Source organism: Choloepus didactylus, chromosome 3 (genome assembly GCF_015220235.1).
Source record: "Choloepus didactylus isolate mChoDid1 chromosome 3, mChoDid1.pri, whole genome shotgun sequence".
NCBI lineage: Eukaryota > Metazoa > Chordata > Mammalia > Pilosa > Megalonychidae > Choloepus > Choloepus didactylus.
Genome location: NC_051309.1, coordinates 50,068,079 through 50,096,037, shown reverse-complemented (window position 1 = coordinate 50,096,037; position 27,959 = coordinate 50,068,079). Strand labels below are relative to the sequence as shown.

The 27,959-nt window shown below is 37.9% G+C and overlaps 1 protein-coding gene and 1 long non-coding RNA gene across 2 annotated transcripts; both read right to left on the bottom strand.

Annotated features, from left to right (window-relative positions):
* On the bottom strand, positions 1-27,939 carry LOC119529373. Its single transcript, XR_005215849.1, has 3 exons — positions 27,770-27,939; positions 18,920-19,049; positions 1-1,908 (listed from the first exon to the last, which is right to left on the bottom strand). It is a non-coding gene; the product is annotated as an uncharacterized LOC119529373 (long non-coding RNA).
* On the bottom strand, positions 12,701-13,198 carry LOC119529370 (peptidyl-prolyl cis-trans isomerase A-like). Its single transcript, XM_037829724.1, has one exon. It carries the CDS (start codon positions 13,196-13,198, stop codon positions 12,701-12,703), a length of 498 nt encoding a protein of 165 aa, XP_037685652.1.
* Positions 27,940-27,959: the final 20 nt, after the last annotated feature.

The following is a 27,959-nucleotide window of genomic DNA, read 5'->3' as shown; positions in this document are numbered from 1 at the left end:
GAATAAGAAAGTTTAATGCCTTTTCAACGAGGTTTAATAATTCAGATTCTTAAATTTGTCACCAAACTAAGCAGTCCTTGATTATATTCAACAGTAAAATATTTCAGAGGTTAGAAGTCAAATGGATGGCTAGACAGAAACTGGCTTAGGGGTAATTAGTGATTGACATTTCATTAAGCAGGATTGAAGAAGATACACCAAGGAGTCAGTTTTAGGGCAGATAATGTGAACAGTAATAGTATGTAAATGATCCCCAAGAGAGAGCTTAAGACATTTGTCAGGATCATGTCTTTCAGGAAACCCTATAATAGGGTAAACCATACAACTATTTTTTTCCACACATGACATAATAGTTTTGTCTTGATACTTCAGGGAAGAGGTGGACTAGAGAGACAGGAAATAAAGGGAATAAATAACAGATAAACAAACAAACAAAAAAGAAGTTTACAAGTTCCAGCCTGAGGTTCCTAATCTCACAGTGGCAACAGAGAAGTGTTTCTTCTAGTTTCCCACAGTGCCCAAAAGGAGAACATTTTCCAAGACGGTTAGCTGAAAAACAAATCAAATCTTTTAAATGTAAAATTCAAGCCAAATCACAAAAGATCAAACAATATTTGGAGTTGGACTTTTATTACATTTCTGACTCAGGAAAGTACTATTTAATAATTGTGAAAGAAGATGCTCTTCATGTGAAATTCCCAAATGTCAGTGTCACACGATTTTAGTAGGAGTACTTGTAAGTGATCAAATAAGCTGAGGAATCTGTATTTTCGTTTTTCTTTGGCTATTCACAAGGTTTGAGAAGTCATGCAATAAAGAAATCTATAGTCGTTTGGCCCAGGATTTCTCATATTTTTTTTTTCCCAACTGAAGACACTTTTTTTTTTTTTTCCAGATGGAACACTAATTAGTAGCTTCCTGAATACTTGCGTACATAGTTGTGATGCATTGGGACTAATTTGTTATCTCATTCACATTGTTCTTGCCTGTAGGCACTTGATAGGCAGGGGATCTTGTGTCCATCATCTCTTTCTTAGTAGTATGTCCAGCACCTAGTACAGTAGCTGGCATGCAATGGATGCTCAATACGAATTTGTTGAACTGAATGGAACAAGAATAATTGTTGCTTGGATGATACTTAGTCAGGTATGTGTTCCTAACAATTAAATATGTACACTTAACATATACATGCATATTCACACATGGAGCTGATATTTTAATAGCAAGTTGGAGTTTATAAAATTATTTTACATTTATTGTCAGGTTTTATCCCCATCAAAACCTATAAAATAACATTGGGAAAATGGCTAGCTGTCCACCAAAATTTGTATTGTCTCATTCATAATATTCAGTAGTTGATGGAAAGTCACTATCTAGGCAGAAGATATATTTCTCAGTACCTCTTCATCCCTCATATCTACATGTGCCTATTTTTCACTAATGGAATATGAGTGGAATTGAGGACTATCACTTCTGAGCCAAGGCTCTACCCTTTCTGCTACAATAGACAATAGGCAGAGCTGTAATGTGGGAAAAACCTGGTTCAGCTTAGAGAGAGGCTCACCGACAACCTGGAAAACCCACAATGGACTGATAAATGTGCAAGAAGGAAACAATTATTGCAATTAAGCCCCTGAGACTGAGTTTGTTACAGAACTATTGTGACCTAAACTAATTAAAAAACAACTCTTGCTCTTATAGCATATTACAGAAATTGAAATGTGGAAAATTAAATGATTTAACTAATGTCAGAGAGTAAAGAGCCCAGATTTCCAGTGCAGGTCTTTTGATTACAGAAGTCATGCTCCTTTGAACATTGCTCCCACTAAACCGCTATCTGGGTTGGCCAGGCAGAGTACTGGGGGAAGAGCTTCTCCTTTCTGCAGTCCTGAAGTTAGAATCTTGTATCTGTGAAGTAGAAATTCTGCAATTTACCATGAGAAAGGTAATTTTAACAACAGCAACAACAATAAAATACTATTATGCATTTTGAGAACTTTTCAGTTGATGACATATTTTCTTATATGATTATTTAATTCTTACAATAAACGTGTGATATATAGAAGATTTGTCCTATCCATGAAACTGAACCTTAGATAAATAGGTTTGTCCAACATCTGATCATCTAATTTGGAATAGGAGAATGAGGACTCCAGGAGGGAGTTCTTTTAGGAAAAAAAAAGAGAGAAGGTAAAGAGGCAGGCTATCTCCATAGAATGTCTGATATCATGAATGTTTGAAAAAGCATTTGAGAATGCAGTCAGGAAAACGAGAGATAATTAAAACCTTTAGGGAAAAAGAAAATGCTATAAAAGAAATAAAATGGAATAAGAATCACCGTGCTTGGCTCTCTAGTATAAAATGTTTACCTAGCCATAATCATGTACATACTATGTATTCATTCAACTAGGACTAGTAATAAAGCAATATAGGGCTCATGAGATAGAGAGTTAGTCTTGAGTTGTAAGAGACCTAAATTCTTATCCAAAAGAGTAAGAACTCTGTGGATAATATTTGAAATCAACTGATCAGGAAATGTCAGTCTATGTATGCTGTTTATATAGAGAGAACTAGTTGCTGGAGAAATACACATAAAAGGGTTAGAAGTGGTAGTCTTTATCAGGGCTGAGAAGCAGAGTTTAGGTTTTCAGTATACCTCTCAGGAATATTGGGTTTTTAATCATAAATATATATTCATATATATATATGACTACAAATATCATTTATTTTTGACTATAAGAGATTCAAAAAGTTTAATTCTAGTCAGAATAATATACATAGACCTGGTTGAACAGTGTATTAGTTAGGGTTTTCTAGGAAAACAGAGCCAATGAGAGAGATCTGTAAATAAAAGATTTTATAAAAGTGTCTCACACAACCATGGGGATGCACAAGTCCAAATTCTACAGGGCAGGAAGCAAACTGGCAACTCCAATTAAGGTGTTCAATGAACTCCTCAGGAGACACTGCCTAGCCAAAGAAGAAGTGAAGATCCTCTCTCTCTCTCCCTTAAAAGTCATCAACTGGAGGCGGGGCAAGATGGCGGAGTGGTGAGGTGTACGTTTTAGTTACTCCTCCAGGGCAGTAGGTAGAAAGCCAGGAACTGCGTGGACCAGACACCACAGAGCAATCTGACTTTGGGCATACTTCATACAACACTCATGAACATGTGGAACTGCTGAGTTCAGCGAAATCTGTAAGTTTTTGTGGCCAGGGGACCCATGTCCTCCCCTCCCACCCCGCCACCACCACCACCAGGCTCAGTCCTGTGGGAGAAGGGGCTGTCAGCACTGGGAACAAGGAGGGAGAAGTACAGTTGCAGCTGCTATTGGAAACTCCTTCTACTGATCCAAACTCCAATCATAGATAGACTGAGACCAGACACCAGAGAAACCAGGAGCAGCCAGTCTGGTGGAGAGGAGATAGGGATAGCAAAAACAGCAAGAAAAACCCAAAAATAAAAGCGGAGGCTTTTTGGAGTTCTGGTGAACATAGAAAGGGAAAGGGCAGAGCTCAGGTAGAGTCAGGCTCATATGCAAATCCAGCAGAAAAAATGGTTTCTCTGCCCCCTGGACCCTTCCTTAATGGCCCTAATTGCTATGTCTCTTAGCATTTAATAACCCATTAGATCTGCAAGGAGGGCCTTTCCCTTTCTTTTTTTTTTTTTTTTTCATCTTTTTCTCTTTTTCTAAAGCAATTACTCTAAGAAGCCCAATACAGAAAGCCTCAAAGACTTGCAATTTGGGCAGGTCAAGACAAGAGCAGAACTAAGAGAGCTCTGAGACAGAAGGCAATAAGTTCAGAGACTGAGAAAATTCACTAAACACCACAACTTCCCAAGAAAAGGAGGACATCCTCTCACAGCCATCATCCTGGTGGACAGGGAACACTCCTGCCCCTGCCCGTCGCTGGCCCCATAGCCCAGAGCTACCTCAGACAACCCAGTATGACAGGAAGTACCTCCAATAACACATGCACATGCCACAAAATTGGGCGTGGACATTAGCCTTCCCTGCACCCTTAGCTGGTTGTCCCAGAGTTGGGAAGGCGGAGCAGTGTAAATTAACATGCCGCATTCAGCCATCCTTTCAGCAGAATGGGAACTGCCCTACACAGCCCTGCAGCCCAGAAACACCCTGGGGGGGATGGTGCTCACCTGTGACATAGCACAGTCATCCCTCAACAGAGGACCTGGGGCTGCACAGCCTGGAAGGGGGATCCACTCGCAAGTCTCAGGGGCCATATGCCAATACCAAGGACTTGTGGGTCAGCAGCAGAGACAAACTGTGGCAGGACTGAACTGAAGGATTAGACTATTTTGGCAGCTTTAAATCTCCAGGAACACCAGGGAGATTTGATTGTTAGAGCCGCCCCCCCTCCCTGACCACCCAGACACACGCCCCATATACAAGGTGGGCAACACCAACTACACACGCAAGCTTGGTACACCAATTGGACCCCACAGGACTCACTCTCCTACTCACCACAAAAACAAAGCAGGGGAGGGGGGAACTGGCTTGAGGGGAATAGGTGGCTTGTGGATGCCACTTGCTGGTTAGTTAAAGAAAGTGTACTCCAAGAAGTTGTAGATCTGACAAATTAGAAATAAGAATTTTAATCGGTCTACAGATCCTAAAAGAACCCTATCAAGTTAAGCAAATGCCAAAAGGCAAAAAACAACAGAAAATTTTAAAGCATATGAAAAAACTAGATGATATGGATAACCCAAACCCAAGCACCCAAATCAAAAGATCAGAGGAGACAGTACTTGGAGCAATTAAACAGAGAACTAAAGACAAGCAACAAGAGCATGGCACAGGATATAAAGGACATGAAGACCCTAGAAGAGCATAAAGAAGAAATTGCAAGAGTAAATAAACAAAAAGACGATCTTATGGAAATTAAAGGAACTGTTGACCAAATTAAAAAGATTCTGGATACTCATAGTACAAGACTAGAGGAAGTTGAACAACGAGTCAGTGACCTGGAAGATGAAAAAACAGAAAATGAAAGAACAAAAGAAAGAATGGGGAAAAAAATTGAAAAAATTGAAATGGACCTCAGGGATATGATAGATAATATAAAATGTCCAAATATAAGACTCAGTGGTGTTCCAGAAGGGGAAGAGAAGGGTAAAGGTCTAGGAAGAGTATTCAAAGAAATTGTTGGGAGAAATATCCCGAATCTTCTAAATACCATAAATACACAAATCATAAATGCCCAGCAAACTCCAAATAGAATAAATCCAAATAAACCCAATCCAACACATATTCTCATCACACTGTCAAATACAGAAGAGAAGGAGCAAATTCTGAAAGCAGCAAGAGAAAAGCAATTCACCACACACAAAGGAAACAACATAAGACTAAGTAGTGACTACTCAGCAGCCACCATAGAGGTGAGAAGGCAGTGGCATGACGTATTTACAATTCTGAAAGAGAAAAATTGCCAATCAAGAATTCTTTATCCAGCAAAAATCTCCTTCAAATTTGAGGGAGAGCTTACATTTTTCACAGACAAACAAATGCTGAGAGAATTTGCTAACAAGAGACCTGCCCTACTGGAGATACTAAAGAGAGCCCTACCAAAAGAGAAACAAAGAAAGGAGAGACTTGGAGAAAGGTTCAGTACTAAAGAGATTCAGTATGGGTACATTAAAGGACATTAATAGAGAGAGGGAAAAAATATGTATGACAAACATAAACCAAAGGATAAGATGGCTGATTCAAGAAATGCCTCCATGGTTTTAACATTGAATGTAAATGGATTAAACTCCCCAATTCAAAGATATAGATTCGCAAAATGGATAAAAAAAAATGAACCATCAGAATGTTGCATACAAGAGACTCATCTTAGACACAGGGACACAAAGAAACTGAAAGTGAAAGGATGGAAAAAAATATTTCATGCTATTGCTACTCCTGCCAAAAGAAAGCAGGAGTAGCAATATTAATCTCAGATAAAATAGACTTTAAATGCAAGGATGTTATGAGAGACAAAGAAGGCCACTGCATACTAATAAAAGGGGCAATTCAACAAGAAGAAATAATCATAAATGTTTATTCACCCAATCAAGGTGCCACAAAATACATGAGACAAACATTGGCAAAACTAAAGGAAGCAATTGATGTTTCCACAATAGTTGTGAGAGACTTCAACACATCACTCTCTTCTATAGATAGATCAACCAGACAGAAGACCAATAAGGAAATTGAAAATCTAAACAATCTGATAAATGAATTGGATTTAATAGATATATATAGAACATTACATCCCAAATCACCAGGATACACATTCTTCTCTAGTGCTTATGGAACTTAATCCAGAATAGATCATATGCTGGGACATAAAACAAGCCTTAATAAATTGAAAAAAAAAATGAAATTACTCAAAGCACATTCTCTGACCACAATGGAATACAATTAGAAGTCAATAACCATCAGAAACTTAGAAAATTCACAAATACCTAGAGGTTAAACAACACACTCCTAAACAATCAGTGGGTTAAAGAAGAAATAGCAAGAGAAGTTGCTAAATATATAGAGATGAATAAAACTGAGAACACACAACATACCAAAACCTATGGGATGCAGCAAAAGCAGTACCGAGGGGGAAATTTATAGCACTAAATGCATATACTAAAAAGGAAGAAAGAGCCAAAATCAAAGAACTAATGGATCAACTGAAGAAGCTAGAAAATGAACAGCAAACCAATCCTAAACCAAGTAGAAGAAAAGAAATAACAAGGATTAAAGCAGGAATAAGTGACATAGAGAACAAAAAAACAATAGAGAGGATAAATATCACCAAAAGTTGGTTCTTTGAGAAGATCAACAAGATTGACAAGCCCCTAGCTAGACTGACAAAATCAAAATAGAGAAGACCCACATAAAAAAAAATAATGAATGAGAAAGGTGACATTACTGTAGATCCCGAAGAAATTTAAAAAATTATAAGAGGATACTATGGACAACTGTATGCCAACAAACTGGATAATGTAGAGGAAATGGACAATTTCCTGGAAACATATGAACAACCTAGACTGACCAGAGAAGAAACAGAAGACATCAACCAACCAATCACAAGCAAAGAAATCCAATCAGTCATCAAATTCTTCCCACAAATAAATGCCCAGGGCCAGATGGCTTCACAGGGGAATTCTACCAAACTTTCCAAAAAGAACTGACACCAATTTTACTTAAACTCTTTCAAAGCATCAAAGAAAATGAAACACTACCTAACTCATTTTATGAAGCTAACATCAATCTAATACAAAAACCAGGCAAAGATACTACAAAAAAGGAAAACTACTGGGCAATCTTCCTAATGAATATAGATGCAAAAATTCTCAACAAAATACTTGCAAATTGAATCCAAAGACACATTAAAAAAAATCATACACTATGACGAAGTGGGGTTCATTCCAGGCATGCAAGGATGGTTCAACATAAGAAAATCAATCAATGTATTACAATGCATTAACAAATCAAAAGAGAAAACTCAAATGATCATCTTAATAAATGCTGAAAAAGCATTCAACAAAATCCAACATCCCTTTTTGATAAAAACACTTCAAAAGGTAGGAATTTAAGGAAACTTCCTCAATGATAAAAAGCATATATGAAAACCCCACAGCCAGCATAGTATTCAATGGTGAGAGACTGAAAGCCTTCCCTCTAAGATCAGGAACAAGACAAGGATGCCCACTATCACCACTGTTATTCAACATTGTTATCCAATGTTATCCAACATGCCATAGTGCTGGAAGTGCTAGCCAGGGCAATTCCGCAAGACAAAGAAATAAAAGTCATCCAAATTGGAAAGGAAGAAGTAAAACTATCATTGTTTGCAGATGATATGATCTTATATCTGGAAAACCCTGAGAAATCGATGACACAGCTACTAGAGCTAATAAACAAATTTAGCAAAGTAGTGGGATACAAGATTAATGCACATAAGTCAGCAATGTTTCTATATGCTAGAAATGAACAAAATGAAGAGACACTCAAGAAAAAGATACCTTTTTCAATAGCAACTAAAAATTCAAGTACCTAGGAATAAACTCAACCAAAGATGTAAAAGACCTATACAAAGAAAACTACATAACTCTACTAAAAGAAGGGAACCTTAAAAGATGGAAAAATATTCCATGTTCATGGATAGGAAGGCTAAATGTCATTAAGATGTCAATTCTACCCAAACTCATCTACAGATTCAATGCAATCCCAATCAAAATTCCAACAACCTACTTTGCAGACTTGGAAAAGCTAGTTATCAAATTTATTTGGAAAGGGAAGTTGCCTCGAATTGCTAAAGACACTCTAAAAAAGAAAAATGAAGCAGGAGGACTTACACTCCCTGACTTTGAAGCTTATTATAAAGCCAAGTTGTCAAGACAGCATGGTACTGGCACAAAGATAGACATATTGATCAATGGAATCGAATTGAGAATTCGGAGATAGACCCCCAGATCTATGGCTGACTGATCTTTGATAAGGCCCCCAAAGTCACTGAACTGGGTCATAACAGTCTTTCCAACAAATGGGGTTGGGAGAGTTGGATATCCATATCCAAAAGAATGAAAGAGGACCCCTACCTCACACCCTACACAAAAATTAACTCAAAATGGACCAAAGATCTCAATATAAAAGTAAGTACCATAAAACTCCTAGAAGATAATGTAGGGAAACATCTTCAAGACTTTGTATTAGGCAGCCACTTCCTAGACTTTACACCCAAAGCACAAGCAACAAAAGGAAAAATAGATAAATGGGAACTCCTCAAGCTTAGCAGTTTCTGTACCTCAAAGGAATTTCTCAAAAAGGTAAAGAGACAGGCAACTCAATGGTAACAAATTTTTGGAAACCATGTATCTGACAAAAGACTGATATTTTGCATATATAAAGAAATCCTACCACTCAGTGACAATAGTACAGACAGCCCAATTATAAAATGGGCAAAGATATGAAAAGACAGTTCTCTGAAGGGGAAATACAAATGGCCAAGAAACACATGAAAAATGTTCAGCTTCACTAGCTATTAGAGAGATGCAAATGAGATACCATCTCACACCAATTAGAATGGCTGCCATTAAACAAACAGGAAACTACAAATGCTGGAGGGGATGTGGAGAAATTGGAACTCTTATTCATTGTTGGTGGGACTGTATAATGGTTCAGCCACTCTGGAAGTCAGTCTGGCAGTTCCTTAGAAAACTAGATATAGAGTTACCATTCAATCCAGCGGTTGCACTTCTTGGTATATACCCTGAAGATCGGAAAGCAGTGACACGAACAGACATCTGCACACCAATGTTCATAGCAGCATTATTCACAATTGCCAAGAGATGGAAACAACCCAGATGTCCTTCAGCAGATGAGTGGATAAATAAAATGTGGTATATACACACGATGGAATGCTACACAGCAGTAAGAAGGAATGATGTCATGAAACATATGACAACATGGATGAACCTTGAAGGCATAATGCTGAGTGAAATAAGCCAGGCAGAAAGAGAGAAATATTATATGCTACCACTAATGTGAACATTGAAAAATGTAAAACAAACGGTTTATAATGTAGAATGTAGGGGAACTAGCAATAGAGAGCAATTAAGGAAGGGGGAATGATAATCCAATAAGAACAGATAAGCTATCATAGGTAAATTTAATGTTCTGGGAATGCCCAGGAATGACTATGGTCTGTTAATTCCTGAGGGGTATAGTAGGAACAAATTCACAGAAATGTTGCTATATTAGGTTACTTTCTTGGGGTAGAGTAGGAATATGTTGGAAGTAAAGTAGTTATCTTAGGTTAGTTGTCTTTTTCTTACTCCCTTGTTATGGTTTGTTTGAAATGTTCTTTTATTGTATGTTTTTTTAAATTTTTTTAAATTTTTTATTTTTTATACAGTTGATTTTAAAAAAAAAGAGTTAATTAAAAAAAGAAAAACAAGGAAAAAAATATGTAGAGCCCCTTTGAGGAGCTGGTGGAGAATGCAGGGGTATAGGGCTGTCCCACCTCGATGGTTGCTAATGTGCTCACAGACATAGGGGACTGGTGGTTTTATGGGTTGAGTCCTCTACCACAGGACTTGCTCTTGGGAAGACTGTTGCTGCAAAGGAGAGGCTAGGCCTCCCTATAATTGTGCCTAAGAGCTTCCTCTCGAATGCCTCTTTGTTGCTCAGATGTGGCCCTCTCTCTCTAGCTAAGCCGACTTGGCAGGTGAAATCACTGCCCTCCCCCCTACGTGGGATCAGACACCCAGGGGAGTGAATCTCCCTGGCAACGTGGAATATGACTCCGGGGAGAAATGCAGACCCGGCATCGTGGGATGGAGAACATCTTCTTGACCAAAAGGGGGATGTGAAAGGAAATGAAATAAGCTTCAATGGCAGAGAGATTCCAAAAGGAGCCGAGAGGTCACTCTGGTGGGCACTCTTATGCACAATTTAGACAACCCTTTTTAGGTTCTAATGAATTGGGGTAGCTGGTGGTGGATACCTGAAACTATCAAACTACAACCCAGAACCCATGAATCTTAAAGACGATTGTATAAAAATGTAGCTTATGATGGGTGACAATGTGATTGGGAAAGCCATATGGACCACACTCCACTTTGTCTAGTTTATGAATGGATGAGTAGAAAAATGGGGGAAGGAAAAAAACGAACAAACAAAGGCACCCAGTGTTCTTTTTTACTTTAATTGCTCTTTTTCACTTTAATTATTATTCTTGTTATTTTTGTGTATGTGGTAATGAAGGTGTCAGGGATTGATTTTGGTGATGAATGCACAATTATGTAATGGTACTGTGAACAATCAAATGTACGATTTGTTTTGTATGACTGCATGGTATGTGAATATATCTCAATAAAATGAATTAAAAAAAAAGTCTTCAACTAATTGGATTAATCCCAGCTGATTTAATTCTCTCATTGTAGAAGACGCACCCTTTGTTGATGTCATCACCTCACAGGTGAAGTCAATTGACATGATTTTAAAAACCAGCCTTCTGGTTTATTAACCAGCCATAAATGTCCTTGCAGTAATGGTTAGACCAGTGCTTGCTTGACCAGACACCTGGGTACTATCACCTGGCCAAGCTGATCCATGAGCCTAACCATCACATTCAGTTAACCCAACTCCGGCATGGCTAGGATGGAAGCATAAGCTCCTCTTACGCAGAGATACAGGTGTGTGGGGAATAGACTGAAATGAGGCGAGAATAGGTACAGAGAGAACATTCAGGAGCTATGCTAGTACAAATCAGAGTTTAAATTTGGATTAGAGTGCTTGCAGGAGAGTCAGTGGGAATAGGAAGGATTCTATGTTTTAAAGGTAGAAACAAAATTTTCAGATGGGTTAGATATTGCGTGTCAGATAAATGGAGGAGTCAGCAAGGACTCTAAAGTTTGGATCTCAACAATGTGAAGAATGAAATGGCATTTATACAGATGGAGAAGACTTTGTGAGGTACAGATTTTGGGGATGGAAACCTGGAGTATACATTTGCTATGCCTATCAAACATCCAAGTAGAAATGTCAGGCAAGCACTTAGATATATGAAAATGGAATTCAGGAAAGAGTGCTAAGATGGAGATGGAAATAGGAAAATTAGTGTAGAGATGGTATTTAAAGATATGAATGTATGGGGCCACGTAATAAGTGAGCAGAGACAGTGAAGAACAGTCTGAGGGAAGAGTGATGGGTCACTCTGAAGTTTAGAGATAGGATCCAGCAAGATAGACAAAGAAATAATGGTTAGAGAAATAGGAGGATAAGTAGATAAAATGGTGTCCAAGAACTCAAGTGCAAAAAGTATTTTGAGGAGGTGGCAATGAGTAACTATTCCAAATGCTGTTGAAGGATTAAGTGAAGATTGGGAATTAATTGATCCTGACAGAGCAACCTGGAAGTCATTGGTGACTTTAGCAAGAGCTTATTGAATAATGTGATTGGGGGCAAAATGAGGCCAAAAAAAGATGCAGGAAGGCAGAGAGAGGAAACTTTGAGTATTGATATCTTTCCTGAGGTTTATTGCTGAAAGGGAAGCAAAGTTATTAGGTATTAGGCAGTAGCTGTAGGAGAATGTAAGGTATTTTTTATTGTTTTTAAGATGAGGTGTGTTAAAGTATGTTTGTGTGCTGGTGGGGTTGAGCTTGTAGTGAGAGAAAAATACTTTCTGGAGGAGCAAATGGAAAATCTGCAAATGGGGAAGGATGTTTTTGAGTAGATAAGAGGGAATGAGAACTAGTGCACACACAGAGGATATGAACACATTCCAATTTTTAGATTTGGTGGTGGGAACAAGTGAATGGTCTCTTCTCTTTTTTGCTTTTCTTTTCCCTGAGAAACAGGGAGCCAAATAATCAGCAGAGAGTGAGACTGGGAGGAGGTGTAGATGCTTGAGGAGAAAGTAGAAATGAAATAACCATCTAGCAGAGTGAGAGAGAGAAAAATGCCTAAAGAAATAGAGTGGTATTGCCCTGGAGCTCTGAAAGTCCATTGGAGAGTTGTTGTTTAACTTTTTATTTCATAATCATAAACTTAACTCTGCAATCCAGCTAGACTTGGAAGGGGGTGGATAATACAGAACCCAAAGAACAGCAGTGAGAGTACAAAGATGCTAGGATACTGAGAGCAGACCGGGGGAGATAGGACGGAATGGTCTGGCGGTTAAGAGAAAACACAAATCAAATTTATGAGACTTCTCCATGGTAGGCAATGGTGATTTTCTTGCTGATCTTGCCATTCCTGGACCCAAAGTGCTCCATGACTTCCACAATGTTTGTGCTCTCTTTCATCTTGCCAAAGATCATGTGCTTGCCATCCAACCACTCAGTCTTAGCAGTGCAGATGAAAAAGTGGGAACCATTTATGTTGGGTCCATCACTGGCCATGGACAAGATGCCAGGACCTGTATGCTTCAGGATGAAGTTATCATCATCAAACCTCTCCCCGTAGATGGACTTGCCACTAGTGCCGTTATGGCATGTGAAGTCACCACCCTGGCACATAAACCCAGGAATAATTCTGTGAAAGCAGTAACCTTTATAGCCAAATACTTTCTCCCCAGTGTTCAGAGTGTGAAAATTTTCTGCTGTTTTTGGAACTTTGTCTGCAAACAACTCGAAGGCGACGCGGCCCAAGGGCTTGCCGTCGACAGTGATGTCGAGGGACGCAGTGGGGTTGACCATGGCAGTGGGCGAAAGACTGCGGAGGCGGGTGGTGGCATCTGCTCCATTGGAGGTTTTTGACCATGATGTTGTGCATTTCACTCCAACCACATACAGCACCTCAGGTGTGGATGCCAAGTTTATGGAGAGTTGGGTTCAACCAGGATTGGGGTTTTCCCAAATTAGTTCAACAAAATAAGAGAGGAATAAAGGGTGATGAGAGAAAATCTATGCAGGGAAGGGATTATGATAATGCACCCTAAAATCTAAGTCAGATAAGGAAAGGCAAGATCACGATCAAAGAAAAGCTGGTAGGGTCAGTAAGTCTCAGATGCATGTGCAGTAAGATAATTTTGAGAGTGGAGAGACTAGAATAAAGGGTGAAAAGAGAAAATGAGAACAATGAGGGCAGTAGTTGGAGTAGTTGGTATACTAAATGATCCGGGAAATTTAGATAGGAGGGAGGAACAGTGGTCTACAAGTTGCAATGAGGATCAAATATGAGACCTATTTATTTCCAAATCCAGTGTGGTACATGGGATATAAGAGAATAAAACAGCCACAGCTTATGAGGGCTCGAGACAATTTAGACTCCTTTATGGATGGGCAGGTTTCAGACTGCCTGACAAGAGAAAGAATGGCAATTCATCTTAGAATTTCTTTTAGAATTTATAAAGGTCATGGTCGTGGATACAATTTATATTATTTATTGTAATGGCATAAAATAAATTATATTTGATGCCTCACCATCTTGCCTGGCTTAGTCATAAGTTTCCCTTTGAGCGACCACCCCAGTTAGCCCTGCCCTGGGTGTAAACATGACTAGCAGTGCCCGTATCTCCACATGATAAGGATGGTAAGAGTCACCCCTCGCTTTTCTGAATGGCCCTTGCTGGTTCTTCTCCAAAGGGCTCCTTGTCCTTTCACACTGCAAAATTTGCTAGCAAGGCCTGTATCTCTATATGACTTTGACAATTATTAGCTGCCATTAGCTTCTCCAAATGTCCCTTGCCACTTCTGCTTTTCCTGCCATATAGTTTGAAACTTCCAATACCCAGTATCTGTGGGAAAGCCCCACCCCTCCCTTCTGGGTCACAATAAAGGCAAAAGCCAGAAACCCACCTGTGCTTCCCACTATCCCCTCCTCCAAAGACCCTTGCAGGAGCCTAGGTTATGTAACCCCAGCAGACCCTGTACCACCTTCATTCTCCTTCTCCCACCTCCAGGGCCTTTGATCTGACAAAGCTGTCGTTCATGCATTCTTGGCTGGCTAGCTATTTGTGTTTGTGCCTCATCACCCAAAGAACTTTCACATAACATCAAAAACATTTATATGTTAATAGTATATTTCTATACAAAATAGAAAATATATAATCCACACAATACGTTTATCTCTGTTCATTTGTTCTCCATTATTTTATAAGAAAATAATAAAAGAAAAACAAAAATTCCCAATAAACATTAATATTAAACATACTATTACATAATTTTCAAGCATGGATACTTTTTCTCTGAATTTCTTTATTTAAATTAAATCTTATCCGTAAGCACAAGTTTAACATATTCCTTTTGCCACTAAAATATTTGCCACTCAGCATTTGGCAAACGGCTTCATAGTATTTTGTTAGCAATAACTTCCTTTAGCTCCTGTGCCAAGTAGTTGATATCCAGATGCTCATAAGCACAATGATGTGTTGGCATAAACTAATTATCTGCCATGTGCAACTATTTATACACCCTAACTACATTAGTGAGATATGAAAGCAATTTACAAATAGCCACATGCACCTGCAGGCAGTTTTAGTTCAATAATACAGAAGTGAATGAAAAAGATAGGTTGGGCATCTTTGTTCTTTATGGCTTTAAGGGTTCAAATAACTAAAATATCTACTTTCACTTTGCAGCACTGCATATACTATGAGAGTTCTCTTTGTAAATTGCTGAATTCTGGAGTGTTCTATCTTGGAAGCAAGTAAGTTGGAGTTCTACAAACTTGTAGAATTTAGGTTAATCAAGGTTTCTGCCAGCTTGAAGCTGCTATGTACCCCAGAAAAGGCCATGTTCTTTTAATCCATTCTTGTGGGTGCAGACCTATTATGGGTGAGACCTTTTGATTTAGGTTGTTTCAATTGAGATGTGACCCACCCCATTCAAGGTGGGTCTTAATCCTTTACTGGAAACCTTTATGAAAGGATAAAGGACAGAAAAAAGCCAGAGAAATACAGAGAAACTTGCAGAGAGCTTGGAAAGAAAGGCCTGGAGGTGCTAAAAGAGGACCCACAGAAGCTCAGAGATGAGGCCACTGGGAACAGAAGCTGAAAGCAATGGGACCCCGGAGCAAAGGACCAGCAGACACCAGCCATGCGTCTTGCTGTATGACAGAGGAATCCTGGGTGCCAGCAGCCTTTCTTTAGAAAAGTTATCAGTCCTGTTGATGCCTTAATTTTGGTATTTTCACAGCCTCAGAACTGTAAATTGTAAGCTAATAAATTCCCATTGTAAAAGCCAACCCATCTCTGGTTGCATTCTGGCAGCTTTAGTAAATTGAAACAAGGGTGTTAAATTCATATTTTTAAAAATATTTGGGAGAAGTGGAAAAAAAAAATGTGGGATTGATAAACTGATTGTCGTTGAGGTGAGTGGAGTGAGCGGAAAGACAAAGGTTTCAGCCTCAATTGAATCCTGCCTGGGCAAGGCCCACCTACTTTTTAGGCACAGTTGGCCTGGTGCCTAGGGCTTATTATTTCTTAGAAGCCCATGAAATATGTTAATTTTCAAAACAGAAGAAAAAAATGTAATAATAATGAATATGTAGTATGAATCCAGCTTGGATTATAATTGTCTTTATACCTACTTAGTCATAAAACATAATTTTTAATGTTTTTTTTTTTTTTCATGGAGGTATGACAGAGGCAAAAGTGCTTGGGGTCCATGAAAGTCATAATGCAGCTCTGAATAATTGTGTCATCTGGAATAAATAACAGAATAACTTAACCAGGCTTAATGTTAATCACTTACTAATCTTTAAAGCAGAGATAATATCTGAGAGGGCTGTTAGGAAAAATCATGGAGATGCTGTGTATAAAGTTCTCTGTACAGTGTCATGCACAGTGGAAGGGCTCAGTAATGCTATTATTTTTACTAAAAATGGAGGAATTGTCTCCTGGTACCACAGCAAATGGCATAAGGAGTTGATTTTTTTTTTTTTTTTTTTTGACTTAAGGTGACACTACTCCTTGCTACATTGCTACTGGATGAAGCTGATTAAGAGGTTTGGCAAATTCAATCAGGAAAGTTCTTTGTGAAGATGATTGATAGCTATAAATGAACTGCTTTCTTTTAACTTCTTAGCTGTTAAACTGAAATACCTGCGCAATGTACCACAGGGCCTTTGTGTCCGTATAAATTTAGTTTTATTAGATTCTTGCATACATGGGTGAAAAACTAAGTTTTTGGCCAAGCACTTAAAAAAATAAGTATAAACAATTTGTTTTAAATGTAAATACAAATGTTTTCAAACTCTTCACTTCTACTATATGAAGTGTGGTAGAATTCATATGAAATGCAATTGAGTAAAGAAAATAAAGTCTTAGTACTTTTCCTTCTCTAGTACCCAGTAATGACAGCCAGGGCTTCAGTCAAGTAGAAAGAACAGAAAAATTTCCGTTTTATCTGCTGCTTTTGGAAGAGAGAGAAGATGGGAGTGGGGAGGGGAGACGTGCCTGAATATTGATCTTCTCCAAATAAATTCTGATAAAAATGTTAATCTGTAAGTGAGGACAATGTAGATCTTCCCAAGAACTGACAATCTGTTTGGATTTCAGTTCTCACAATATTCTAGCCTTCCTGGTCCTGATTATTAACTCTTTCCCCAGGAGTGAATCTAATGGAATCGAACGATTCCTTGGCTAGTAGCTTTCGCTCGCTGAACTTTCAGCTTTCTCTTGGCCCTCTGGTCCACGCCTATCTATCTATGATCTTCCAATTCTAGTCCTACTCATGTCAGTATGTACCATGGTGAACTTTCCTTGGGGAAGGATGATGAGACCTAAAATATCCTAGCTCTGATTGGGTTTACCAACAACCATGTTCAAGCAGTCACTTTCTATATTCAAGTGTTCTAGAAATAAAGCACCTTTTCTGCCTCAAGATCTTCTACCTGTTGTATAAACATTTTCTTAGGTAAGCCTTGTGAGTTGAAAAGTGTAGGCTGAGGAATGAGTAAGCCTTAGCTTTCAGTACCAGTTCTAGCCAACCTGTGTCCATATTGCTACCTTTTGCTCTATGAAAAACATGAAGCCCTGGCAGCACTTTTTTCAATACTAGCTTCTCACTCTGTGTTCTTTCACTACCAAATGCTACAGTTCCTGTGAACCATTCCAGATCGTCCAGCTGGTTTAAGTGTGCCAAAATCAATTTGGTCCTGCAGTGAATGTCAGGTTCTTTTGGTGAACATCACAATAAAAGCAAATCTCAGGCCAAATCACACCAAACCAAAGACATTTATTAACAACTAGGCACAAACACAATTTCTTTTTCAATTCAGTTTTATTGAGATATATTCACATACCCTACAGTCATCCACAGTGTACAATCAATTGTTCATAGTACCATCACTTAGTTGTGCATTCATCACCAAAATCAGTTTTTGAAACTTTTCACGTCTCCCAAAAAAAAGTAAGAATAAAAATACAAGAGGAGCATCCAAAACATCTCATCACTCCCAACCCCTTATTATTCATTTAATTTTTGTTCCCATTTTTCTACTCATCTGTCCATACACTGGATAAAGGGAGTGTGAGCCACAAGATTTTCACAAGCACACAGTCATACTGTGTAAGATACGTAGTTACACAATCATTTTCAAGAATCAAGGCTACTGAGTTGCAGTTCAACAGTTTCAGGTATTTCCTTCTAGCTATTCCAATACACTAAAAACTAAAAAGGGATATCTAAATAGTGCAGAATAACCTACAGAATGACCTCTCAACTCTATTTGAAATCTCTCAGCCACTGAAACTTTATTTTGTTACATTTCTCTTTTCCCTTTTGGTCAAGAAGAATTTCTTAATCCCAGGCTCAACCCTGGGAGTCCTGTCTCTCATTACCAAGGAGATTTACACCCCTGGGAGTCATGTCTCATGTAGGGGGGAGGGCAGTGAGTTTACCTGCCAGAGGGCTTAGAGAGAGAGGCCACACCTGAGCAATAAAAGAGGTACTCTGGGGGAGACTTTTAGGTGCATTTATAATAGGCTTAGCCTCTCTTCAAATTTTTTTTTTTAGCTTGAGAGAGGTCCATTCTGTTGCCACCAGGCCCACTGACCAGTGCCTTTCATGAAATGCTCACTTTGAGTGGGACACAGGATGTTCTAATGGCAGACTCTGCAGGCCTTGTAATTGGATCCTATGGCAGGATGTCTCTGGTAAATAGGCCCTAGCATGAGTGCTGCACTCTGGGCACAGACTGTGGCTAAGCTTGCTTGTGTCACACATTATTAATGCAAGGACAGTGGGTTCTCTTAACCCCCTCTTAACTTTACACATATCGCAAACCCCATTAATATCATCAACAAAAGGTTATTTCTCATAGGTCTTGCACTAATTAATTAACCCAAAGTGGGTGATTTATATTGAAACACTTCATAGGTTAATTAACCCCCTCTAGGGGGTGAGTTAGAATTAACTTGTCCATACACATATGTTGTACTATTTACTCTGAAATATTTAAAGTTAATTACTCACAGAAAATATAATGAGCAAACCAGCTGGTGGTGGGGTGAGAGGGTTCTTCAGTGAGCTTCTGAAGATGGATGACAATGAATAAATTCAGTGGGATCTTGAAGGTATTCTGCTTTCTATCCCAGACCTAGTCCTAGGTAGAAGTGGATGGCAGCATAAGTTTAGATGGCATTTGAAGTCCATTGTAATTCTTTCTTAAAAAACTTTATTGTTTAGATATATACATATGCATATAGATAATATAAATTTTCCATTTTAACCACTGTTAAGTGTAAAATTCAGTGGCATTAATTACATTCACAATCTTGTGGAATCATCACCACCATCTATTTCCATAACTTTTTCAACATTCCAAACAGAAACACTGTACCCATTAAGCAATAACTCCCCATCTCTCCCTCCCCTAGCCCTCGGCACACTGTAGTCTACTTACTGTCTCTATGATTTTGCCTCTCTAGATATCTGATATAAGTGGAATCATAAAACATTAGTCCTTTTGCATCTGGATTATTTCACTTAGCATAAAATTTTCAAGGTTCGTCCATGTAGTAGCACGAGTCACAACTTCACTCCTTTTTATGACTGAATGATGTTCCACTGTATGTATACACACAACATGTTTATCCATTCATCTGTTGATAGACCCTTGGGTTGTTTCCACCTTTTGGTTATTCAGAACAATATCGCTATGAACACTGGCGAACATGTATGTGCTTGAGTCCCTGTTTTCAATTATTTTGGGTATATGCACAGGAGTGGAATTTCTGAGTCATATAATTCTATGTTTAACTTTTTGAGTAAATGCCAAACTGTTTTCCACAGTGGCTGCACCATTTTATATTTCCATCAGCAAAGCACAAAGGTTCCAGTTTCTTGACATCCTCACCACACTTGTTATTTTCCTTTTTTTTGGATAATAGCCACCCTAGTAAGTATGAAGTGGTCTTTATAACTTGTGAGTGTATGATTCTTTACCCATCAGACATTTTCAGCCTTCTCTAATATCATGCTATTTAATGGACCAGAACCTTTGCTATCATTAGAAAAGAAAACCAAGAAAATACATAGCTCTGCTATAAACTCCACCTTGCAGTCACTTCTTCATTCATTCATTCATTTATTCACTCATGTATTCTCCCTTCTATTAGCACTTATTGAGTATCTACTATATGTGCCACACTGTAAAGGATATAAAGAGGGATAAATCTTAGCTTCTCCTTCCTCAAGAGCTTATTAAAGACAAGTAAATTTTTCTTCTCACAATTTGAATGCTAAATTGTTGCAATGGTTTGTACTTGAATGATGTTGACTGACTAGCTAAAAGCAACTTGAACCTAGAAAATTTGGCTCTGGTGAACTGTGTAATGACAACAATAGAATTCATTTTAAAATCTATAACTAACTGTGTTTGATTCTACCTTGTTGGAAATCTCTCAAATATGGCTTTAAAATTCTCAAACTTAGGTCAGAGTCAATTTCTTTTGCTTTTCTCTATGTAGTAGGGATATGGAGATATATCTCTTACATGAATTCTTACTGAGAAATGATTTTCATGTCCATTTCTCTTCCTCTTCAGCACCTAGTGGCTGCTGTCAGAATCAGGCCTTTTTTATTCAATCCTTCCCTTTTCACCAATTTTCTGTCATATTTCTAGTAGTTGTCAGATGTTTACATAATCAGAACTCCTGCTGGAACTTAATGATACACCCCTACCCCACTCCCAGCCCATCACCACTACACCCAATGTCTGTGTCACTGTGGGGAAGGATGAAACAGGTTCAGAACTCTTTGTAAAGAACAACCTCAGACTCTGCCTCAACCCCTCTGGGTGTTTAGGTGGAGAAAGACAGAGAACAGTTAAGAGATGGAAATAAGGCACAAGCGTTGCCAAAGATCAAGGAACTCAATTGCTTCAGACATAGGCAAGCAGCTCTCTATGTGCCATGATATTAGGATCATTAAGAAAGTCTTCCCCTGCCAGCAAATATTTTATGTGCCACTCCAACATTCATCATAAAATAACAGCAACAATAGCACCGTCATCTCTCTTCATCCTTCAGCAGTCAGGATAGACCAAGCTCTTCTAGGTAGCATACCACTCCAAATTTTAGTCTTAAAACTACAGTTTTATTTCTAGTTCATGCTTTACATCCAGCACAGGTTAACTATGAGCTCCGATCTCTGTTGTCCTCACTTAAGGACTCAGTGAGTAACTACCATGTGTGGTATCACTGGCTACAGCGACACAGGGAATGAGATAGTATGGTGAACCGCACATGCACCTTCACAGCGTCCATCTGAAAGTAGTCCATGTCTCTTTTACTTCTTTCATATGGGTCAGAGAGAGTCTCATTGCCACCTCTAATTTCAAGATGAGTAAGGAAATTCAATCTTTTCATGCACCTGGGAGAACTGGCAATATATGAAAGACAGCACTCAGGTCTGTCTTAAGCCTCTTTAAAAATGTTCACCTTAAAAAAATCCTTGAGAGATAGTTTAACTCCTAACCAATAATACAAAAAGAGTTCTCATATTTCTCTCTTCTAACTGAGTAGCATGAAGATACTGCACACCCAAAGTCACAGAAAAAGAAAGAGCAACATCTAACCATATTTTAATCTAAGCATTGATAGGAAGGCAGCTGAAGCTTCCACACTGACCAGGACTTTGGATCTCTGGACGTCACAGATGGGCATTTTATAAACAGAACCGACATGTGGCAATTTATTTATTTCGGACAAACCAGTTGTCAATTCAAAAGAGAAAAACCACTTCACTTTCCCAGTCAATTAATATATTTAACCAACTTAGTGTATTTAGTAGCACTGCTTACTGAGTCCTACCCACATAAACACAGACAGGGATGCCCATTTATGTGCAATGTAAGCCCTCAGTCTTTTTGCTTAAGTAGACACCTTGCTTATCCGTATGGTGTCTTATAAACACACATTCTTCCAAACACTGACATACAAGTGTGTACACAAATGCATACATATGCTACATGAGAATACTAATGAGAAAGAGGGAGGAAAAGGGGACACTGGAGAACTAACAAAAGACAGAAATACAGGCCAAGCTGGAATAAAAAGGAGGGCATGGTATACTGAAAGGAGGACAGGAACAAAAAAAAAATAAAAAAAAGAATGTAAAAAATCAGAGAATAAAGGAAACATTATATTTATGAGAAAAAAAATTAAGGGAACATAAGAGAATGTGGGTATGTGGGTTGGGGTCTGACAGATCATTCTATGAAGGTGGGAAACTGAATGTGGGTGGAATAGAGTGGATGGGGACACAAAGGGAAAAGGTAAGAGCTAAAAGAGTCAATTTCAAGGATGAGGGGTGCAACTAAATTTCATCTATGAAACATAGTCAGTGAACTGGCAGCTTTCAAACACTTCAGTAATATCAGCAAACACTGTGTAGTGTTGTCTATAATTCAGGTGATGTTCTGTGCACAAACATCAACTCATAGTGTACTCACGATGCCTTATAAGGTAGGTTCTATTATTACCTCTTTTTTTACAGGGGAAAGTAAGACATAGTGAGACTAAGGAATTTGTCCAAGTTTCCTAGTAATGGAACTAGGATTTGAACTGAGGTGGTTAGCACCAGCATCTGGGCTCTTAACCATCAGTATCTTCTGAATCACATTTCTTCTGTGAAGGAGCTATTATGATTCCCATAAACATAAGAAGGTACAGCTACTCATGTCTTTTTCATTTATTCATTTGCTACTTCATTCATTCACTGATTAATTCTTTCACTTATTCCTCAAGAATTTCGTGAAAGAATATTTATGCCTAGCTCTCTATAATGCATTGGGAAGGTAAAGATGATTAAGATGAGAATGTGCCTTTTAGAGAGCTCATGGTCTAACAGGGTGAGATAGAAAATTTAATAAATAAGTTCAATCAAATACTTTAGGTTTACTGTTAAATGCCTGTGCAAAGCTCAGCAGGAACATGAACGCAGACATAGCCAATTTTATCTGGATGGGCCAGAAATAATTTATAGGACAGAAGCTTAAAGGGTTCACCAGATAGACAGCATGAAAGGGGTATTCCAATAGAGGTGGCAATAAGAACCGAAAGTGTAGAGGCATGAAACTCTTGGATGTCGAGAGAAATGCAAACATTTTCATTTGTAGGGAACATAAGGAAGGGATGATTCTTGAGAGATGAATCCTGGATGTGTGTCTGTGTGAGAGAGGTGAGGGGAGAGGTGGTGGGGGTGGGGGAAGAGAGGCTGGAGATACAGGCAGGGGTCAGATGACATGGAGAAGTGTTCGGCCCTTTTCAAAAGAGGTTTTAGAAAGACTCTTGCCAGCCCTGTGGAGGACAAACGGGAGAAAGTTGAGATTAGAGGCAGAGGCGGCACAAGTTGGCAGGCTTCTGCTTATTGCTACTATAGTAGTCTAGGTTAATCCAAGAGAGTCCAGAGCTAAAGCTATGGAATTGGTAATGGACAGATGAGATAATAGTTGACTCCTAGTTTTCAGGATTTTGGTGTTGGGATGGGGGTAAAATAGAAAATGCAGTGAAGATGTTTTCTGAGGAAAGGTATCTGAGCAGAGATGCCCAATGAGATGTTAGGCATCTCTGAGACAGAGAGAGCTTTGGGAGTTACTAGCATATATTACAACTGAAGTCACCAAAGGTCAAGCCATTTTTAACTGCTGGAACTAAAGTTTCCAATTTATATTCCAAAGTGCTTAACTCTACAATGAAATCAGCAATTATTTGTTGAGCATCATTGGCAAGGGACTCTGAGAAATACAAAAATGTCTTTACCAAGGAGATAAGGATCTATATATCATTATTTTAAATCATTTGTTAAACCATAATTAATTTGTCATGGCATTACTCATTTTTTCCTTAGGAATAATTGTGTTCCATTTTCTCTTCCATGTCTTTCTGACTGACCATGAAATGCTCATAGCCTATTACATTTTCATTTATTTCTTTACAATATATATACCCTCTTTTCCTCTAAAGATGGAAGTTTTGATGCCAAAAATAATTACATTGAAATAATCCCTCAGAGGGGACCAATATTTTCCCTGAAATGTATGTAAATGGGTCCAAATTAGGTCATGACCTCCCTCTATCCTCTGATTTTATTGTTATTGTTAACTACTTCTGTATAATTTTGCATGGTGAGGTGTTATTCAGAAAACTTCCATGTAAAATAGATTCCTGTTCATTCTGGACATAAAGTTTTCAAAGTCTTAGGGGCTTATTTAAATGGCTTTTTGTATCACAGAAAATACTTATTAATGTACTTGATACTATACTTATTAACTGTTATGTGGTAACAACTAGATTTGTAAATTAGTAACTAAAGGAAAAGTACCCTATATTGAATTATTTTCTTTAAGCTTCATGTTACTACTTAGTAAAAGTGGTATTGTTTTGGAAACATTACAAGTTTTTACAATACTTTAATTTGTTTACAATTCAAAACACTTGCTATTTCATACTTTTTCATTTTGCTGTTAGTTCCTCAAGGATAGGGGCCATAAACTAATCATTTTACATATCTGATGTAGAACTTAGAGTAGCTTGTGTATAGTATACATTCATAAAGACTTGTCTGATTGACACTATTAAGGAAGCACCAACACATCGACAGTTAAACAAGTTTGTTCAAAGCTTCAATGTTGACAATGCACTCAAGCAGCTAGAATTTTGATGGCCATGGAATGGCTTAGAAACAAGAGCATAGTGGTTAAGCAAAAACACTGGAGCCAAATTACTTAGGCTCTCCTCCTGATTTCACCACTGGGAGACCCTGAGCCAGGTACTGAATCTTTTGTGCCTCAAGCTTCTTGTTAGCGAAGTGGGAATAATAGTAAACTAATTCTTACCTGGGAAGATTAAATGAGTTATAACATGCAAAGTACTGGCACCTGAGCTGCTATACAATGAATGACATTAAAAGTTTACTTTTATTATTTTTATTACTATGATTATTATTTAGGGAGCATGGCTTACAGGCAAAAGCAATCCATCATGCAGCAGCTTACTCTTCACAAAAATGCACAGTATAATTTCTAATGAAAGAGTTTTGGTTTGAATGACTGGAGACTTGTCTTTGTTTTAAGAAGCAATTAAATAACCTGAAAATAAATTTTCTCCACATAAATTCTCTTACAAAAGGAAGGCAAAAGAATTTCATTATAAGTTACTCTGCATGTGTGTCTAAGGTGTAATAGATGGCTTTTTAAAGTCCTAGAAATCCCTAGGATATCCTGAATGCATGATATATTTGACTTGCAACTTTGATAAAGATTTGTAAAATTACTTATAAACAGAAAGCTACTGAGTCTGTTGAAGAAGGTAATGCGCATTTTTTATCCAAGCTGGTGTACATGATATATTTAACTCTAATGAAATGTGACCTAGATACATAAATGCAAGAGTAGTTTTGGAATTATTTGTTTATAAGAATATTTACTCCCACTTTTCAACTGTTTGTTCTTTCAGAATCTTGGAGCCTAGTGGACATATTAGTACCATCCATCTAAATTCAACTTACAGGAAAAATAGGGCTTGACTAAATCACAGTTATGACTTGAGAATTCTATAATACCTCCAAATGTGTATTTGCTCCAGTTTCTTTCTTTCTTTTTTTAACATTAAAGTGGTGAATATATGAGAACAGACATGTATTTCAAGCATATTTTGAAATTAGTAAGGCATTCTGGGGAAAAGTGCAAGATAGTATTTAATTCTGTGAAAACAAGCAAATCTCTGTTTTAGTTCCTAATGTTGAATGTTTATATACTCAGTTTGAATGAATGAATCACATGAAAAGCTATGCAGTTAAAATGCACACACATTTATTGCATGGCGTACATGCTGGTATTTTTTCATTTGTAAATTTAGTGAAATGATATTCTTTTCTGAAGTAATTCTGGTATTTCTCTTCTGATATTTCAAATCACCATGATCAAATCAGGTAGTAGTGAGACAAAATGTATTTTGAAGAAATGTGGTTTTTACATGCTGTTCTCTTATTTAAATCCTCATGCCTGTGATTATTAGTTCAGACTGTATGTGTGTATATGTATATTATATATACTATGTACTTATATACACATATTATCTTATAGAAAGCTTAAAAATTCAAGAAGCCCCCTAGGGCATATTGTGCATTAGCTCCTTGGAGCAGAAGTGTCAAGACTCTATATAGCCTTCCTCAAAGGAAAGCTCTACAAAATACCATTGTTGAAAATATGAACAGTGTTTGTGACAGATTTTAAAACTGCATGTTATTGTGAGATACTGAGAAAGAAAAATCAGACAAAACTCTGATCCCCCAATTCTTCAGCTTTCTTTTATTCTTGGCCCTCATATGAAACTTTCCTTGGAGAGCTGGGAGTGGGGAATAGAGGAGACCCCAAAAATTCAATCTGTAATTCAAACAGGTTCAAACAGAAGGCTTTGTACTGCCCTAGCCTGGGTGGGAACGGATTTACTGGCAACCAACTAATTATCAATTCTTCCACAGGACTGGGTGCCTTAGGACATGACACAGAAGGAGTGGGTAGGACAGGCTTAGTCACATCCCACACAGGCTGGCTCTCAATCTCAGGCAGTAAACCTGCACTCCATCGCAGAAAGGGGAGAAGACAATCAGGTTGCCTTTGTCAGATATTTGGGGAAACTGAGCAATCCCAGAAGAAATTTGGCTGGATCAGTTACACAATGAAATACCAGCATAGAAACAATAAAATTCGTGGCTCACAGCCTGTAATTCTAGATCTGGAAGTTTTTCTGATCTCCAGTTCCTTTAATGTGCTTTGATGTTTAAACCACAGCTATACAACATTAATAAAATGGCAAAGCATTTTTGGGGAAGAACTAAAAATCAGAATTTTATAATGATCTTTTAAACATAGTTTTACTGTGGGTCATTCATAAGTAAATGCACGTCTAAATCTATGGGCTATCCTAACAAACACTTGAGGAAAAAAAAAAAAGCAAATGGTGAAAATGATCCAAAACAATTTGAACTTTGTGAAGTTAGGGTCATACTGCAATGGAATTACAAACTTAATAGGGGTGTTAATCAGAAAGACTCATAAAGTCTTTCCAACAGATAGAAATTTATTGAATAAGGCAATTAAAACTACGATCCATAACTCGGTATTTGAATCAAGAGAAAAGACTACAGAGGTAAGTATAAGACTAATCTATGAAGATATTTGTAAAAATCATTGACATTCATGAAAGAGAAGTTCTACTAGAGCCTAACAATAAAGGCTGGGAAGAAGCCATGCACTGCTCAGTTTTCAATATCAGAGTATAAACAATTTAGTAGTAGTATAAATGGAGAAGTAATGGAGATCTTAATGAAGATTGACTTGTAGAAATGGAAAACAGGAACATACAGTAGTAAGTGAAGTGTTCACGCCAAGTAGATGTTCGGATTCCCTGGCTGCAAGGTTTTAAATGGCATGCTTTTTATCTTTGTGAATTTCAATTAGACTGCAATGGGCAAGTCAGGAAGGGAATATTAATGATGGAGGAGAAAGCTAGAGGGTGTTCTATTCTTCACAGAGCAAGCTAAATAACAGAGCAAATGTTTATTTAGGTTGTAGCATATTAAGTGCACATTCAGAAAGTGGTTGTTAATAGGTTAAAAAGGGCAGCTTAAAATTATTTACAAGGTAAAGGTTCTTACACTCATCACATAATCTTCCAAGCAAAGCTAAAATTTACTGTAGATTAGCAGTCCCTGTTTCTAAAACTGCACAATCTAGAAAAAAGCAGCTGAATTTTTGATGCACAACTAACAAAACTGGCACATATTGACTCAATGTAAAATGACAGAATCGTAGCATACTTAGCTTTCCATCCCCACCGCTTTAAAATGCCTGACGTTTATGGCAACTTCTTGAAGAGATAAACACTGGCTCCACTTTGCCATAGCAGAACGTGCGCAACATTCTGTCTTAGGTGAGGTAAGAAAAGGAAAATGTATCTTTTGTGTTCAAGCCGCACGTTTGAATTTTATCACCTCAGATAAAAAAGAA